At 40.1% G+C, this 16,290-nt stretch overlaps 1 protein-coding gene across 1 annotated transcript in view; it reads right to left on the bottom strand.

Annotated features, from left to right (window-relative positions):
- The window catches only part of LOC139419187 (leucine-rich repeat-containing protein 75A-like), a 28,187-nt gene that overhangs the window by 1,433 nt on the left and 10,464 nt on the right, over positions 1-16,290 (bottom strand). The window contains exon 3 of the mRNA XM_071169182.1: positions 11,966-12,078. Coding sequence (XP_071025283.1) covers positions 11,966-12,078 — 113 coding nt within the window. The remainder of the gene's footprint in view (positions 1-11,965; positions 12,079-16,290) is intronic.

The raw sequence follows: 16,290 nt of genomic DNA, 5'->3' as shown, positions 1-16,290 counted from the left end.
TCCCTACATGATGCACTACTTTTGACCTGAGCCTATATAGTAGTAAAATATTGTGTCTTCTGGAAAATCACTCATGTGTATGAATGTGCCCAGTTAATGTATATTTGAATAAGTATTTTAGTTTGCTTCAGGACATGGGTATGGGGGTTGGAATGTTTTTCAGGGTCTGCCTGACTAGAAGTGCTACTGCTGAGCCAAAGAGTGACTTAAAGCTGGTCTTTATTAGCTGAGAGAAAAGCAATAACTCGGTAACACGCACACACTTGTAAAGTACACCAAAAATTAGGGTCAAATGACACTGAAAGGATATCTTGTCAGCCCATTGATCAATGCTAAGCCAATTAGGATAGATCTCCCACTGAGGCCACTGACCCTCTGGAGAAAATTAATGGCACTGGGGATCATACACACGCACACACACTCAGAGAAGCAGGCGCGCACACACACACACACACACACACACACACACACACACACACACACACACACACACACACACACACACAGTGACTCATTGCCAGCCCACAGATATAAATGTAATATGTGGTCCAATAGAGGATCTGGACCTGATGCATTCATCCACTCTGGGTGGGCTCTGAGCGAATCTCGTCAAGCTGATTTCTAATGGGAAATGTTCAAATGCTTGGCAAATGGCCAATTGGGGAAAGAAGATGCAGTATGAGAGGCAAATGACTGCAAACACATCAATCCTCTAAACACACACTGTCACAGTCAGTAATTACCTGACTGCTAAATGAACGCCTGCTTTCAGGTTTGCTCACTGATTCAACTGGATTAGGACACAGACCTTTGTTGGCTTTGAGGTCAGGGCTACTAATAATAAACTTTCCTTTCCCTGCATCCTCTCCTTAATGATCACTGATAGGTGAAAAGACTTGTTTCTACATCATTGGTTTCTACCATATGATGACAAGTGAGATGAGGGCAGTGGGAAGGTAGGCCCCTAAATGGCAGGTAATCCAAGAAAGAAGAAGAGCAGGCGGCCAGTACGTTGCAATAAACTTTTGTGAACTATTACAGTTTTTTCCAACTGCTTACACACAAAATATTTTCATGTCAAACGATTTTTGAAACCTCTCACTCAAAGTGCAAAACTACACACCAAATATCCAAAACCATAAGCTATTTCTCAGCCTTTCACTCAGTTGTCAATTGCATAAAACACCTTTTTCAAAACACTACACACAATTCTCTACCTAAAACACAAAAATCTAACAGGAAGTGACTTGCTTTCCTTTTCTAAACACAACCAATCAAAATGCTACACTTATTCACCAGGTCACTCACATGTGCAAACACTAATAGCCTAGTATAGGCCTATAAATAGGTCAAAGGTCAGATTACCTGTTTTGAACAATGGATGCCAAAAATGGACAGAGAGCAAGAGGAGTAGGAGGGAGAGGAAGAGGAAGAAGAGGATGAGGGCAAATAAGAGAAGGAAGGAGAGCCATCTCTGATGAGATTAGGGCAACACTTGTTGATCATGTGATCAACCACGGTTTGACCATGAGAGAGGCTGGACTGAGAGTCTGTGTTTGAATTCTGTACAGAGTGGAAAGGCAAAGACATCATGGAGGACGAGGACTCTTGTTTAGAGATGTACAAGAGACTGCAATTATAAATATAGTTTTGGCCAATAATGCAATTAGGATTCATATTTAACAACATCAATGCTGTAAGCCTGTCGACCATACAACGCATCCTCCAACGGCACCGAGTGACAATGAAACAACTTTACAAGGTGCCATTTGAGAGAAACTCTGACAGAGTCAAGAATATGCCACATGACTTTGTAGAGGTATGTATGCAACACTACTTCCAGTACTTCAGACATAAACTATTTACTCATCTGTATATCCTTTTGTCTGTTACAGAGAGTATTGGAGCTGGATGCCCATGTTATTCGCCATGAATTTATTTATGTGGATGAGGTTGGCTTCAACCTCACCAAAACCAGGCACCGCAGAAGAAATGTAATAGGACAGAGGGCAATTACCAATGTCCCTGGACAGTAAAATAACTATGTGTGCTGCCATCACTCAAAACGGGGTCCTCCATCACAATGCCACACTGGGTCCGTACAACACCGGCCATATGCTCACTTTTCTGGATGCAATTTACACAATGCTTGTCCCTGATCCAGATCAGGAGCCTGCTAGTGTTTTATGGGACAATGTTAGTTTTCACCGGGCTGTTCTGGTCCAAAACTGGTTTGCCACCCATCCACAATTTGTAGTTTTGTACCTACCCCCATATTCACCTTTTCTAAATCCCATAGAGGAATTCTTCTCAGCCTGGCGCTGGAAAGTGTATGATCGCCAACCCTATGCCCGCATGCAGCTTCTCCAGGCAGGGACATAGAGGTTGCCTCTGTCCAAGGTTGGATACGCCATGCTAGGAGATACAGTGCCTTGCGAAAGTATTCGGCCCCCTTGAACTTTGCGACCTTTTGCCACATTTCAGGCTTCAAACATAAAGATATAAAACTGTATTTTTTTGTGAAGAATCAACAACAAGTGGGACACAATCATGAAGTGGAACGACATTTATTGGATATTTCAAACTTTTTTAACAAATCAAAAACTGAAAAATTGGGCGTGCAATATTATTCAGCCCCCTTAAGTTAATACTTTGTAGCGCCACCTTTTGCTGCGATTACAGCTGTAAGTCGCTTGGGGTATGTCTCTATCAGTTTTGCACATCGAGAGACTGACATTTATTCCCATTCCTCCTTGCAAAACAGCTCGAGCTCAGTGAGGTTGGATGGAGAGCATTTGTGAACAGCAGTTTTCAGTTCTTTCCACAGATTCTCGATTGGATTCAGGTCTGGACTTTGACATGGCCATTCTAACACCTGGATATGTTTATTTTTGAACCATTCCATTGTAGATTTTGCTTTATGTTTTGGATCATTGTCTTGTTGGAAGACAAATCTCTGTCCCAGTCTCAGGTCTTTTGCAGACTCCATCAGGTTTTCTTCCAGAATGGTCCTGTATTTGGCTCCATCCATCTTCCCATCAATTTTAACCATCTTCCCTGTCCCTGCTGAAGAAAAGCAGGCCCAAACCATGATGCTGCCACCACCATGTTTGACAGTGGGGATGGTGTGTTCAGCTGTGTTGCTTTTACGCCAAACATAACGTTTTGCATTGTTGCCAAAAAGTTCAATTTTGGTTTCATCTGACCAGAGCACCTTCTTCCACATGTTTGGTGTGTCTCCCAGGTGGCTTGTGGCAAACTTTAAACAACACTTTTTATGGATATCTTTAAGAAATGTCTTTCTTCTTGCCACTCTTCCATAAAGGCCAGATTTGTGCAATATACGACTGATTGTTGTCCTATGGACAGAGTCTCCCACCTCAGCTGTAGATCTCTGCAGTTCATCCAGAGTGATCATGGGCCTCTTGGCTGCATCTCTGATCAGTCTTCTCCTTGTATGAGCTGAAAGTTTAGAGGGACGGCCAGGTCTTGGTAGATTTGCAGTGGTCTGATACTCCTTCCATTTCAATATTATCGCTTACACAGTGCTCCTTGGGATGTTTAAAGCTTGGGAAATATTTTTGTATCCAAATCCGGCTTTAAACTTCTTCACAACAGTATCTCGGACCTGCCTGGTGTGTTCCTTGTTCTTCATGATGCTCTCTGCGCTTTTGACGGACCTCTGAGACTATCACAGTGCAGGTGCATTTATACGGAGACTTGATTACACACAGGTGGATTGTATTTATCATCATTAGTCATTTAGGTCAACATTGGATCATTCAGAGATCCTCACTGAACTTCTGGAGAGACTTTGCTGCACTGAAAGTAAAGGGGCTGAATCATTTTGCACGCCCAATTTTTCAGTTTTTGATTTGTTAAAAAAGTTTGAACTATCCAATAAATGTCTTTCCACTTCATGATTGTGTCCCACTTGTTGTTGATTCTTCACAAAAAAAATACAGTTTTATATCTTTATGTTTGAAGCCTGAAATGTGGCAAAAGGTCGCAAAGTTCAAGGGGGCCGAATACTTTCGCAAGGCACTGTACTTCCCTCAATGTTTGGCAAGAGAAAACGTATCTTGTGATGTGGACGAAGTATTGTGGCCAGACCCAGGCCAGAGAAGAGATGAAGCGTAGCTTAGCACTGGTGACTGCCCCCCCCTACCAATTCCTGGACTGCCCCCCCGGGACCCCACACACACAATTGTGTTCTTTACTGTATTCTAAAGAATATACCTTTGGTTTACATATGTTTATGGTTTTGTTGTATGCTACTGTATACAACAGTAATGTTTGGTCTAATAAATATTTTCTGTTTCTACATTGCATTGGTGTTTACAGTATACTTGTTACCCCTCTCAGCAGATTACCTTCACTGTAGAACATTGTATTGAAATGTAGATATAAGCCTATGAAAGACCAAAGAGCTTTAGATTTAGAACAACAGTGTTTACATGGTATATCCAGAAATGTACTATTATGAAAGCAGTGTTTGCCATTTGATGCAAATGCTTCATTCTGATATGTGTTTATGGCATTTTGAATGCAGTGTTACCTTTTGAAGGAGATGTGAGTTATTTTGCATTTTGTGTGTGCAGTTTTGGGAATTGTGTGTAGAGAAAACAGAAAATAGTTACAAAAGAATACATACAGGAGCAGTCAGCATAGTACACCAGGACGCACAACTGCAACGCATTTCGACTACTAGTCTTCCTTAGGCAGCGTGAATATGTATTATTTTGTAAAATTTTTCTGTTTACATTTTAGTCATTTAGCAGACGCTCTTATCCAGAGCAGGGTTAACCTCTTGAGTGTAGGGGGCAGTATTTTGATATCTGGATGAAAAACGTACCCAAATGAAACTGACTATTTCTCAGGCCCAGAATCTAGAATATGCATATAATTGTCAGATTAGGATAGAAAACACAAAAGTTTCCAAAACTGTCAATATATTGTCTGTGAGTATAACAGAACTGATATAGCAGGCGAAAACCTGAGGAAAATCCAACCAGGAAGTGCTGTTTTTCCTGAAACCTCTCTGTTCCATTGCATGCCTTCCCTCCATTTAAAGGGATATCAACCAGATTACTTTCTCTATGGCTTCCACATGGTGTGAACAGTCTTTGACATAGTTTCAGGCTTTTATTCTGAAAAATGAGCGAGAAGGATCACATCGCGTCAGTGGATGGCTGGGTGCCAGCAGAGTTTTGCATGTGCAACAGCTTGGAGCAGACCTTTTCTCCCTCTCTCCTAATGAAAAAGCTACGGTCCGGTTGAAATATTATTGATTATTTATTGTAAAAACAACCTGAGGATTGATTATAAAAAACGTTTGACATGTTTCTACGAACTTTACGGATACTATTTGGAATTTTCAACTGCCCCGTCGTGACCGCTCGAGCCTGTGGATTTCTGAACAAAACGCGCTAACCAAATGGAGGTATTTTGGATATAAAAATAATCTTTATGGAACAAAATGAACATTTATGAACATTTATTGTGTAACTGGGAGTCTCGAGTGCAAACATCCGAAAATCATCAAAAGGTAAGCGATTCATTTGATTGCTTTTCTGACTTTCGTGACCAATCTACTTGGCTGCTAGCTGTTTGTAATGTTTAGTCTGATGTCCTAACATAAACGCTTGGATAGCTTTTGCTGTAAAGCTTTTTTTTTTTTTAATCTGACACGCCAGGTCGATTAACAACAAGCTAAGCTGTGTTTTGCTATATTGCACTTGTGATTTCATGAAAATGAAATATTTTTAGGAATTTAATTTGAATTTGGCGCTCTGCAATTCAGCGGATGTTGACGAAAATAATCCCGCTAACGGGATGGGTGCGCCAATAAGTTAAGTGACTTGCTCAAGGGCACATTGACAGATTTTTCACCTTGTCTGCTCGGGATTCGAACCAGAAATCTTTCAGTTACTGGCCCAACGCTCTTAACCACTAGTCTACCTGCTTCTGATAACAGTTCAAAGTTTATTGCAACGTACTGACCGCCTTACTCTTCTACCATATGATAACTCATTCTCTACCTATCAATGAAAGGGAAGGAGGATAGGGAGCAATTTAGGATACATAGACCACATTGTCATCTCACAGCCCAGTGTGTTCCCAGACAAAGAGATGTGAGGGATAAAACTGATAGAAATTCATTTCTCTTTATCTCAATGATCAGAGGTACCAAGAATTGGAGACGGTCCAAAATGGGACCTCTCCCCTCACATCCTCTGCCATCTCTTTCTTGGCAATAATAGCCTCTTAACGAGGGGGAGGGCACTTAGTTTAAAGTGGCTTAACGATGGAAAACAACAGCTTACTAAATTGATGCCTTATCTCCAACAGACATAATGGGTAGAGGATTGCTTCCTGTTCCTGTATTCCAGACGTTAAAAGTTGCCTCTAACTGCTGATCCAGAGTCAGATACAGTGCCTTCGGAAAGTATTCATACCCCTGGACTTATTCCACATTTTGTTGTGTTACAGCCCGAATTCAAAATGTATTAAATAAAAATAAAAACTCACCCATGTACACACAATACCCCATAATGACAAAGTGAAACATGCTTTTATAATGTTTTGCAAATGTATTGAAAAGGAAATACAGAAATGTCTCATTTACTTACATGCAAGTATTCACACCCCTGAGTCAATATTTTGTAGAAGCACATTTGACAGCGATTACAGAGTCTTTCTGGGTAAGTCTCTAAGAGATTTCCACACCTGGATTGTGCAAAGTAAAAAATCTAAAAAAATATAAATTCTTCAAGCTCTTTCAAATTAGTTGCTGATCATTGCTAGACAACCATTTTTCAGGTCTTGCCATAGATGTTCAAATAGATTTAGTATTGTGGAGTAACTACAACTTTGATCCATCCTCAGTTTTCTCCTATCACAGGCATTAAACTCTGTAACTGTTTTAAAGTCACCATTGGCCTCATGGTGAAATCCCTGAGTGGTTTCCTTACTCTCTGGCAACTGAGTTAGGAAGGATGCCTGTATCTTTGTAGTGACTGGGTGTATTGATACACCGACCAAAGTGTATTGAATATTCAACGTCTGCTTTTTTGGGCTCCACAGTGGCGCAGCGGTCTAAGGCACTGCATCTCAGTGCTAGAGGCATCACTACAGACACCCTGGTTCAAATCCAGGCTGTATCACAACCGTCCGTGATTGGGAGTCCCATAGGGCGGAGCACAATTGGTCCAGCATCGTCTGGGTTTGGCCGGTGTAGCCCGTCATTGTAAATTTGAATTTGTTCTTAATTGACTTGCCTAGTTAAATAAAGGTTAAATAAAAAATACAATTTACAGGTGCCCTTCTCTGCATAGCATTTGAAAATTGCCCGGGTCTTTATGGTTGAACTTTTGTTTGAAATTCATTGCTCGACTGAGGGACCTTACAGATAATTGTATGTGTGTGGTAAAAAGATGAGGTAGTCATTCAAAAATCATGTTAAACACTATTATTGCACACAGAGTGAGTCCATCCAATTTACGTGACTTGTTAAGCAAAATTTTACTTCTGAACTTAGACTTGCCATAACAAAGAGTTTGAATACTTATTGATTCAAGACATTTGTTTTTAAATTTTTAGGTAAATTTGTAAACATTTCTATCAACATAATTCCACTTTGACATTATAGGGTTCTGACAAAAGAAATCTCAAATTAATCAATTTAAAATTCAAGCTGCAACACAACAAAATGTGGAAAAAGTCAAGTGGTGGGAATACTTTCTGAAGGCACTGTATATTTCATAATCCTAATGGTTATGGGTAGGATTAGTAGTAGGATAATATGATCATAGATCTGAGATTAGGGCCAACCCTCACAGTATTTCAAGCAGAAAGGTAGTGATTGGTGTGAATTTGCAAGACGGCCTGCATCCTGGAGTCGCCTCTTCACTGTTGACGTTGAAACTGGTGTTTTGTGGGTACTATTTAATGAAGCTGCCAGTTGAGGACTTGTCTGTTTCTCAAAATAGACACTAATGTACATGTCCTCTTGCTCAGTTGTGCACCGGGGCCTCCCACTCCTCTTTCTATTCTGGTTAGAGCCAGTTTGCGCTGTTCTGTGAAGGGAGTAGTACAGTGTTGTACAAGACCTTCAGTTTCTTGGCATTTTCTCGCATTGAATAGCCTTCATTTCTCAGAACAAGAATAGACTGACGAGTTTCAGAAGAACGTTCTTTGTTTCTGGTCATTTTGAGAATGTAATCGAACCCACAAATGCTGATGCTCCAGATACACAACTAGTCTAAAGAAGGCCAGTTTTAGTGCTTCTTTAATCAGGACAACAGTTTTCAGCTGTGCTAACATAATTACAAAAGGGTTTTCTAATGATCAATTAGCCTTTTAAAATGCTAAACTTGGAATAGCTAACACAGGAGTGGTGGTTGTTGATAATGGGCCTCTGTACACTTATGTAGATATTCCATTAAAAGTCTGCCGTTTACAGCTACAATAGTCATTTACAACATTAACAATGTCTACACAGTATTTCTGATCAATTTGATGTTATTTTAATGGACATTTCTAAGTGAACCCAAACTTTTGAATGGTTGTGTATGTGATATCAACAGAAGTATATTTTCTGGGTGATTTAAATATTGACTGGCTCTCATCAAGCTGCCCACTCAAGAAAAAACTTCAAACTGTAACCAGTGGCTGCAACCCGGTTCAGGTTGTCAGTCAAGCTACCAGAGTATTTACAAAGAGCATAGGAATGAAATCATCAACATGTATTGAAATGTGCTTTAAGCAGTATCCAAACCCATAGGACGTAGTGATCACAATAGAGTGGCCATATCTAGGAAAAGCAAAGTTCCAAAGGCTGGGCCTAATATAGTGTATAAGTGGTCCTACATTAAGTCGTGTAGTGATTCATATGTTGATGATGTAAAGAATATTTGCTGGTCTGTTGTGTGTAATGAGGTGCAACCAGACGCTGCACTTGACACATTTATGAAATTGCTTATTCCAGTTACTAATAAGCATGCACCCATTAAGAAAACGACTGTAAAAACTGTTAAATCCCCTGGGATTGATGAGGAATTTAAAAAATGGTATGGTTGAGAGGGATGAGGCAAAAGGTATGGCAAATAGGTCTGGCAGCCCAACTGATTGGCAAACATACTGCAAATTAAGAAATCATGAGACTAAACTAAATAAACTATACTATGAAACAAAAATATATGATATAAAGAACAATAGTAAAAAGCTTTGGAGCACCTTAAATGACATTTTGGGAAAAAAAGGCAAACTCGGCTCCATCATTCATTGAATCAGATGGCTCATTCATCACAAAACCCACTGATATTGCCAACTACTTTAATAACTTTTTCATTAGCAACATCAAATGCTGACACTACACATCCAAGTATATCTGACCAAATTATGAAAGACAAGAATTGTACATTTGAATTCCGTAAAGTCAGTGTGGAAGAGGTGAAAAAATTATTGATTGTCTATCAACAATGACAAGCCACCGGGGTCTGACAATCTGGATGGAAAATTACTGAGGATAATAGCAGACAATATTGCCACATCTTCAATTTAAGCCTACTGGAAAGTATGTGCCCTTAGGCCTGGAGGGAAGCTAAAGTCATTTCGCTACCCAAGAATAGTAAAGCCCCTTTACTGGCTCAAATAGCCGACCAATCAGCCTGTTACCAACCCTTAGTAAACTTCTGGAAAAAAATTGTGTTTGACCTGATACAATGTTATTTCACAGTAAACAAATGTACTTTAAGCATGATTATAGGGAAGGACACTCAAGCACAGCACTTACACAAATGACGGCTGTTAGGACTGACAGAAATTGATCATACAATTATTTTGGCGGCTGTCTTGTTTGACTTCAGTGCAGCTTTTGACATTATTGATCATAGTCTGCTGCTGGAAAAACGTATTTGCTATGACTTTACACCCCTTGCTATATTGTGGATAAAGAGTTACTTGTCTAACAGAACACAGAGGTTGTTATTTAATGGAAGCCCCAAACATAATCGAGGTAGAATTAGGAATTCCGCAGGGTAGCTGTTTAGGCCCCCTACCTTTTTCAATCTTTACTTTGAGTAAAGCCAGTGTGTCTCTGTATGCAGATGACTCAACACTATACACGTCAGCAACTGAAATGACTGCAACACTTAACAAAGCGCTGCCGTTAGTCTCGGAACGGGTAGCAAGGAATAAGTTAGTCCTACATATTTCCAAAACTAAAAGCATTGTACTTTGGACAAATCATTCACTAAAACCTAAACCAAATCTCACAACGAATAATGTGGAAATTGAGCAAGTTGAGGTGACTAAACTGCTTGGAGTAACCCTGGATTGTAAACTGTCATGGTCAAAACATATTGATACAACAGTAGCTAAGATGGGGAGAAGTACATCCATAATATAGCACTACTCTGGCTTCTTTAAAAAAAGAACAGTCACAACAGTGACCTGGCCAAGATAAAGCAAAGCAGTGTGACACAGACAACAACAGAGTTACACATGGAATAAATAATAAGTCAATAAACAAGTCAATGACACAGTAGAAAAAAATAAAGTCTATATACAGTGTGTGCAAAAGGCATGAGGAGGTAGGCAATAAATAGGCCATAGGAGCAAATAATTAGAATTTAGCAGATGAACACTGGAGTGATAAATGAGCAGATGATGTGGTGCAAGTAGAGATACTGGTGTGCAAAAGAGCAGAAAAGTAAATAAAAACAGTATGGAGATGAGGTAGGTAGATTGGGTGGGCTATTTACAGATGGACTATGTACAGCTGCAGCAATCAGTTAGCTGCTCAGATAGCTGATGTTTAAAGTTGGTGAGGGAAATAAAAAAGTCTCCAACTTCAGCGATTTTTGCAATTCGTTCCAGTCACTGGCAGCAGAGAACTGGAAGGAAAGGCGGCCAAATGAGGTGTTGGCTTTGGGGATGATCAGTGAGATATACCTGCTGGAACGTGTACTATGGGTGGGGTGTCTTAAAAACAACATCAACAAGGCAGGTCCTACAAGCACTAGTTTTGTCGACCTAGACTACTGTTCAGTAGTGTGGTCAGGTACAACAAAGAGGGACTTAGGAAAATTGCAGTTGTCTCAGAACAGGGAAGCATGGCTGGCCCTGAAAAGTACACGGATTGCTAACAGTAATGACATGCATGTCAATCTGAATGTACCAAGCTTCTGTTTAAGATACTTGCACACAGCTCGGACACCCATGCATACTCCACGAGACATGGCACCAGAGGTCTCTTCACAGTCCAAGTAAATAAACAGACTGTGGGAGGCGCACAGTACTACTGTTAAGGACATTTTTATCAATAATGACTAACTATGTATACATTTCAATCAGGACTGACTAATCAGAATACTATCATATTACTGTATATGTATGAATTTTCTTTATAATCCTAGTACTGAATATAATGTGTGTCAAATGTATCATGGGCAGTATTCTCGAGAATAAACGCTGCTGGTTGACTTTTAAGACTGGTCTCTGTCCATTTTATACAAATAAGAGTCTTACAAATTCTTATGAATTGACAGAGTGTTTAATTTTATTTGGGTATTAAAACAGAGGAATATGATTCCTGTAACAACTACATAGAGCCATGACCACATGGAACTCTATTCCACATCAGGTAACTTATGCAAGCAGTAGAATCTGATTTTTCCACACACCTTATGGAACAACGGGGACTGTGAAGAGACACACAAAGGTACAAAGACATTCATACGCATACATTGGGATATTGTTGTATGATGGTATTAAACATTTTGTATTGTGCATATGTAGTGATGTACTGTTTTAGATTTTGTTTTATATGGAATGTAAGTGCTTTGGCAGCACCTAATGTGGATCCCTAATAAATACAAAATATACAAATGTGTGTGCATGAGTGCAGGTGTCCTTTTGTAGGCCAGTGGCCTGTCCTAACTAGCCTCCCAATGGGACTCACCTGGGCTGAGGCTTGCTATTCAGGAGCCCCTGCCTGCGCCACTGGGAGTGAGGGCTCAGGTGGTACATCAACTGACGACACACCTTCTCCATAGCACCCAGGAAATCCTGTTCCTGAGAAGAGAGTGAAAGAAGCGGAAGAGAGAAAATGTAGAAGTGAGTGGGAGTGAATGAGAGAACTAAGGCAAGCGAGTGATGTTATTGGACCTTTCTTTTTCATAACAGCCTTGACATGTAGCCCAGGGTGCTTTCTTTCCCTGCCAGATATTGACTGAGGCTACTATCAATCCCTGAAACACCCCTCTGTCTTGACTGATTCTGAGGAGGATTCACACACAGTGGACATTCTGGACGGGGGAAGAGGCCTTTGACCAATAACATCCACAAATAGAGGCCAAACATGATGGCAACAGGCTACCACAACTGGAGACAGTCATTTTTGGAGACAGGTGTTTGACAGGACAGTGCTACGGTAGTTAGCAAAAGAGTGTCGTAGTGGTTGCTAACTGTAAAACACCTTAGCTAGCACTGCTTTCAAAGCATATTCAATTCAAACTACTTTATTGAAATAACTTTAAAAATCCCCGGATGGGTGAGCATAATACAGGAGAGCCAAAGTGAGACATGGTCTGAATCAGAGGACAAAGTTCGAAAGTAGTTTTCTGAAGAGCTACAATTGGATCAATAGGTTGAACTGGAACGTGCTCACCGGTCTGGGAAACCAGGGGTCACTCATGATGCCAATGGAACCAGACCCAGGCCAATTGTAGTGAAATTCCTCAGTTTCAAGGATAAGCTTGCAGTCCTTGAAAAAGCCAAACGCATTAAAGGGTCCTTCATCTTCATAAATGAGGATTTCTCAGACGCAGTCCATCAAAGAAGGAACTAATACCAGCTATGAAGGCTGCAAGAGAACGAGGTGACATAGCATATCTGAGGTATGACAAACGGATTGTTGACCCTCCTTCCCAAGGAGTTAGGAGGAGCGACAGACAAGTAATTCCAGCCCCCCCTGAAAATATATTTTTGGGGAGATATAAAAATTAATATTCCTATAACACCAACTGTCCAAAAGTATTTATATTGCCAATGTATGTAACCTGACCGAAGTTGTGACATTTTGTTTTTTACCTTGCAGTGATCATAACTAGGCAAGTCAGTTAAGAACAAATTCTTATTTTCGATGATGGCCTAGGAACAGTGGATTAACTGCCTTGTTCAGGGGCAGAAGGACAGATTTTGACCTCATCAGTTCGGGGATTCGACCTTGCAACCTTTCGGTTACAAGTCCAACGCTCTAACCACTAGGCTACCTGGTATCACATCATCAACTTTATTCGATCACATTTTTACTAACATGGCTGAACATTGTTCTAAACCTCTATCAGTGGCACTAGGTTGCAGTGATCATAACTTGGTTGCACTCACTAGGAAAACATAAATACCAAAGGCTTCCCCTAAGGTAATCTACCGCAGGCCCTTCAGGGGGTTCAATCAGGACTCATTTGTGGATGAGATTAAGAATGTGCAATGATTAGAAGTGTGTAGTTAGGATGATCCTGAAATGTCATTAAATTTGTTTATGAAATTATTTACGAGTATAGCTCAAATCAAATCAAATTAATTTATTTATATAGCCCTTCGTACATCAGCTGATATCTCAAAGTGAGGTACAGAAACCCAGCCTAAAACCCCAAACAGCAAGCAATGCAGGTGTAGAAGCACGGTGGCTAGGAAAAACTCCCTAGAAAGGCCAAAACCTAGGAAGAAACCTAGAGAGGAACCAGGCTATGTGGGGTGGCCAGTCCTCTTCTGGCTGTGCCGGGTGGAGATTATAACAGAACATGGCCAAGATGTTCAAATGTTCATAAATGACCAGCATGGTCGAATAATAATAAGGCAGAACAGTTGAAACTGGAGCAGCAGCACAGTCAGGTGGACTGGGGACAGCAAGGAGGAGTCATGTCAGGTATTCCTGGGGCATGGTCCTAGGGCTCAGGTCCTCCGAGAGAGAGAAAGAAAGAGAGAATTAGAGAGAGCATACTTAAATTCACACAGGACACCGAATAGGACAGGAGAAGTACTCCAGATATAACAAACTGACCCTAGCCCCCCGACACAAACTACTGCAGCATAAATACAGGAGGCTGAGACTGATAGCTGATAAGCATGCCCCTTTAAGAAAATGCACTGTGAGGTCAAACAGTGCTCAATTGATTGATGATGTGCGGAGAAATTTAATGATTCAACGTTATGCGAAAAAAGTAGAAGATAAATCTGGCACTCTGTTTGATAAGCAAAGTTATTGTAAATTAAGAAATCTTGGGACCAAGCTAAACAAAGGAAAGAAGGGATTCTATCAGCACAAAATTGATGAAGCAAAGGGTGATGGGAAAAAGCTGTGGAGAACGTTGAACACTATTATGGGTAGGAATTCGAACTTTTTTTGTATCAGAGAGTATAATTATTATGAAACCAATGACATCGCAAACTACTTTAATGAATATTTTACAGGCAAAGTGCACAAGTTGAGGAATGCTGTGATTCCAACTGATGGCTCCATGTCATATACCCTCATAAAAGACTATCATGAAGGAGAGGCAATGTATGTCTGAATTTCAAGTAGAAAGGGAAGAGGCAGAAAGGATGCTGCTGTCTCTTTCAAATGACAAGTCAACTGGTACAGATAATCTTGATGCCAAATTGCTTAGAGTTCCAGCTAATCAAATATCTACCCCAATCTCTCAAAAGTGCTTGATGTAAAGGGTGTACCCAGAAGTCTGGAACGAGTCAAAGGTTATTCCACTACCTAAGGATAAACAAATCTGCATTCATTGGTCCTAATAGTCATCCAATAAGCTTGCTGCCTGCGTTAAGTAAATTATTGGAAAAAATTGTATCTGTACAAATCAAGGATTATTTCTCATGTAACGGGTTTCCAGTATGGGTTTCCAGTATGCATACAAAGAAGGGCATTCTACGAGTACAGCCTTAGCACAAATGACAGATGATTGGTTAAAGACTATGGATGACAGGAAGTTAGTTGGTGCAGTGTTGCTAGATTTTAATGCTGCTTTTGATGGAATTGATCATGAACAGTTACTAGGTAAACTCAAATGTTATGGTTTTAAGTCTGCAGCTCTATACTGGATGGAAAGCCATCTATCCAGTTGAAGGCAAAAAGTGTTCTTTAAATGTTTGCTTTTCAAACAGTACATATATACACTGTGGTGTTCCTCAAGGAAGAGTCCTAGGCCCACTTCTCTATCTTTACTAATGATTTACCTTCAGTAATGAACAAAGCAAGAGTGGTCATGTATGCTGATGAATTTACAATGTATAGTGCAGGATCAGAATGTAATGAGCGAACAGATGTACTGAGCAGTGAACTAAGAATGGTGTCTGAGTGAGTTGATATGAATAAATTGGTGTTGAACATTTCTAAAACAAAATGTCAATCAATCAATCAAATGTATTTATAAAGCCCTTTTTACATGTCACAAAGTGCTGTACAGAAACCCAGCCTAAAACCCCAAACAGCAAGCAATGCAGGTATAGAAGCACAGTGGCTAGGAAAAACTCCCTAGAAAGGCCAGAACCTAGAAAGAAAAGAAAAGGGAAAAGCATACTTAAATTCACACAGGACACCGGATAAAACAGGAGAAATACTCCAGATATAACAGACTGACCCTAGCCCTCCGACACAAACTACTGCAGCATAAATACTGGAGGCTGAGAGGTTCAAAATATATGCTTTCTGATGATCCCCAATTTAATTTGTCAACGAATAGAATGCATGTTGAGCAAGTGAAAAAAAAAAAACCTAATAGGCGTGATGTTGGATGCAGCTTTATCATGGTCAGAACACATAGATAATATTAAGATTGGTAAGGGAATTGCTGTTAAAAGAAAATGTTCAGAGTATATAACATCTAGCACACTGAATCAGGTGATTCAATCTCTGTCCAGTTATATGGTCATCTGCAGCAAAGAAAGATACTTAAAAAAAGCCCCAAATTGCTCAAAACAGGGCTGCCAGATTATCTCTTCATTGCTCTATCCATATGAATATTATCCAAATGCATCAGAATCTCTCATGGCTTCACGTTAAAAACGAATGACTACCCAGTCTTCTGATTTTCTTTAGGAATGTAACATTTTAAAAAAAAAACTATTTTTCAGGACAGTTAGTACATACTAGCAACATGCATAACCACCAAACCAGACAGGCAAATTCAGGGCAGCTAAGACAACCCAAGCCAAGGACAAATCGCCTTAAATCTACAGTTTTATATAGAACCATAGCTGAATGGAACTCTTTACCAA

This window comes from Oncorhynchus clarkii, chromosome 10, assembly GCF_045791955.1.
Source record: "Oncorhynchus clarkii lewisi isolate Uvic-CL-2024 chromosome 10, UVic_Ocla_1.0, whole genome shotgun sequence".
Taxonomy (NCBI): domain Eukaryota; kingdom Metazoa; phylum Chordata; class Actinopteri; order Salmoniformes; family Salmonidae; genus Oncorhynchus; species Oncorhynchus clarkii.
This window is presented reverse-complemented; position numbering and strand designations above follow the sequence as displayed.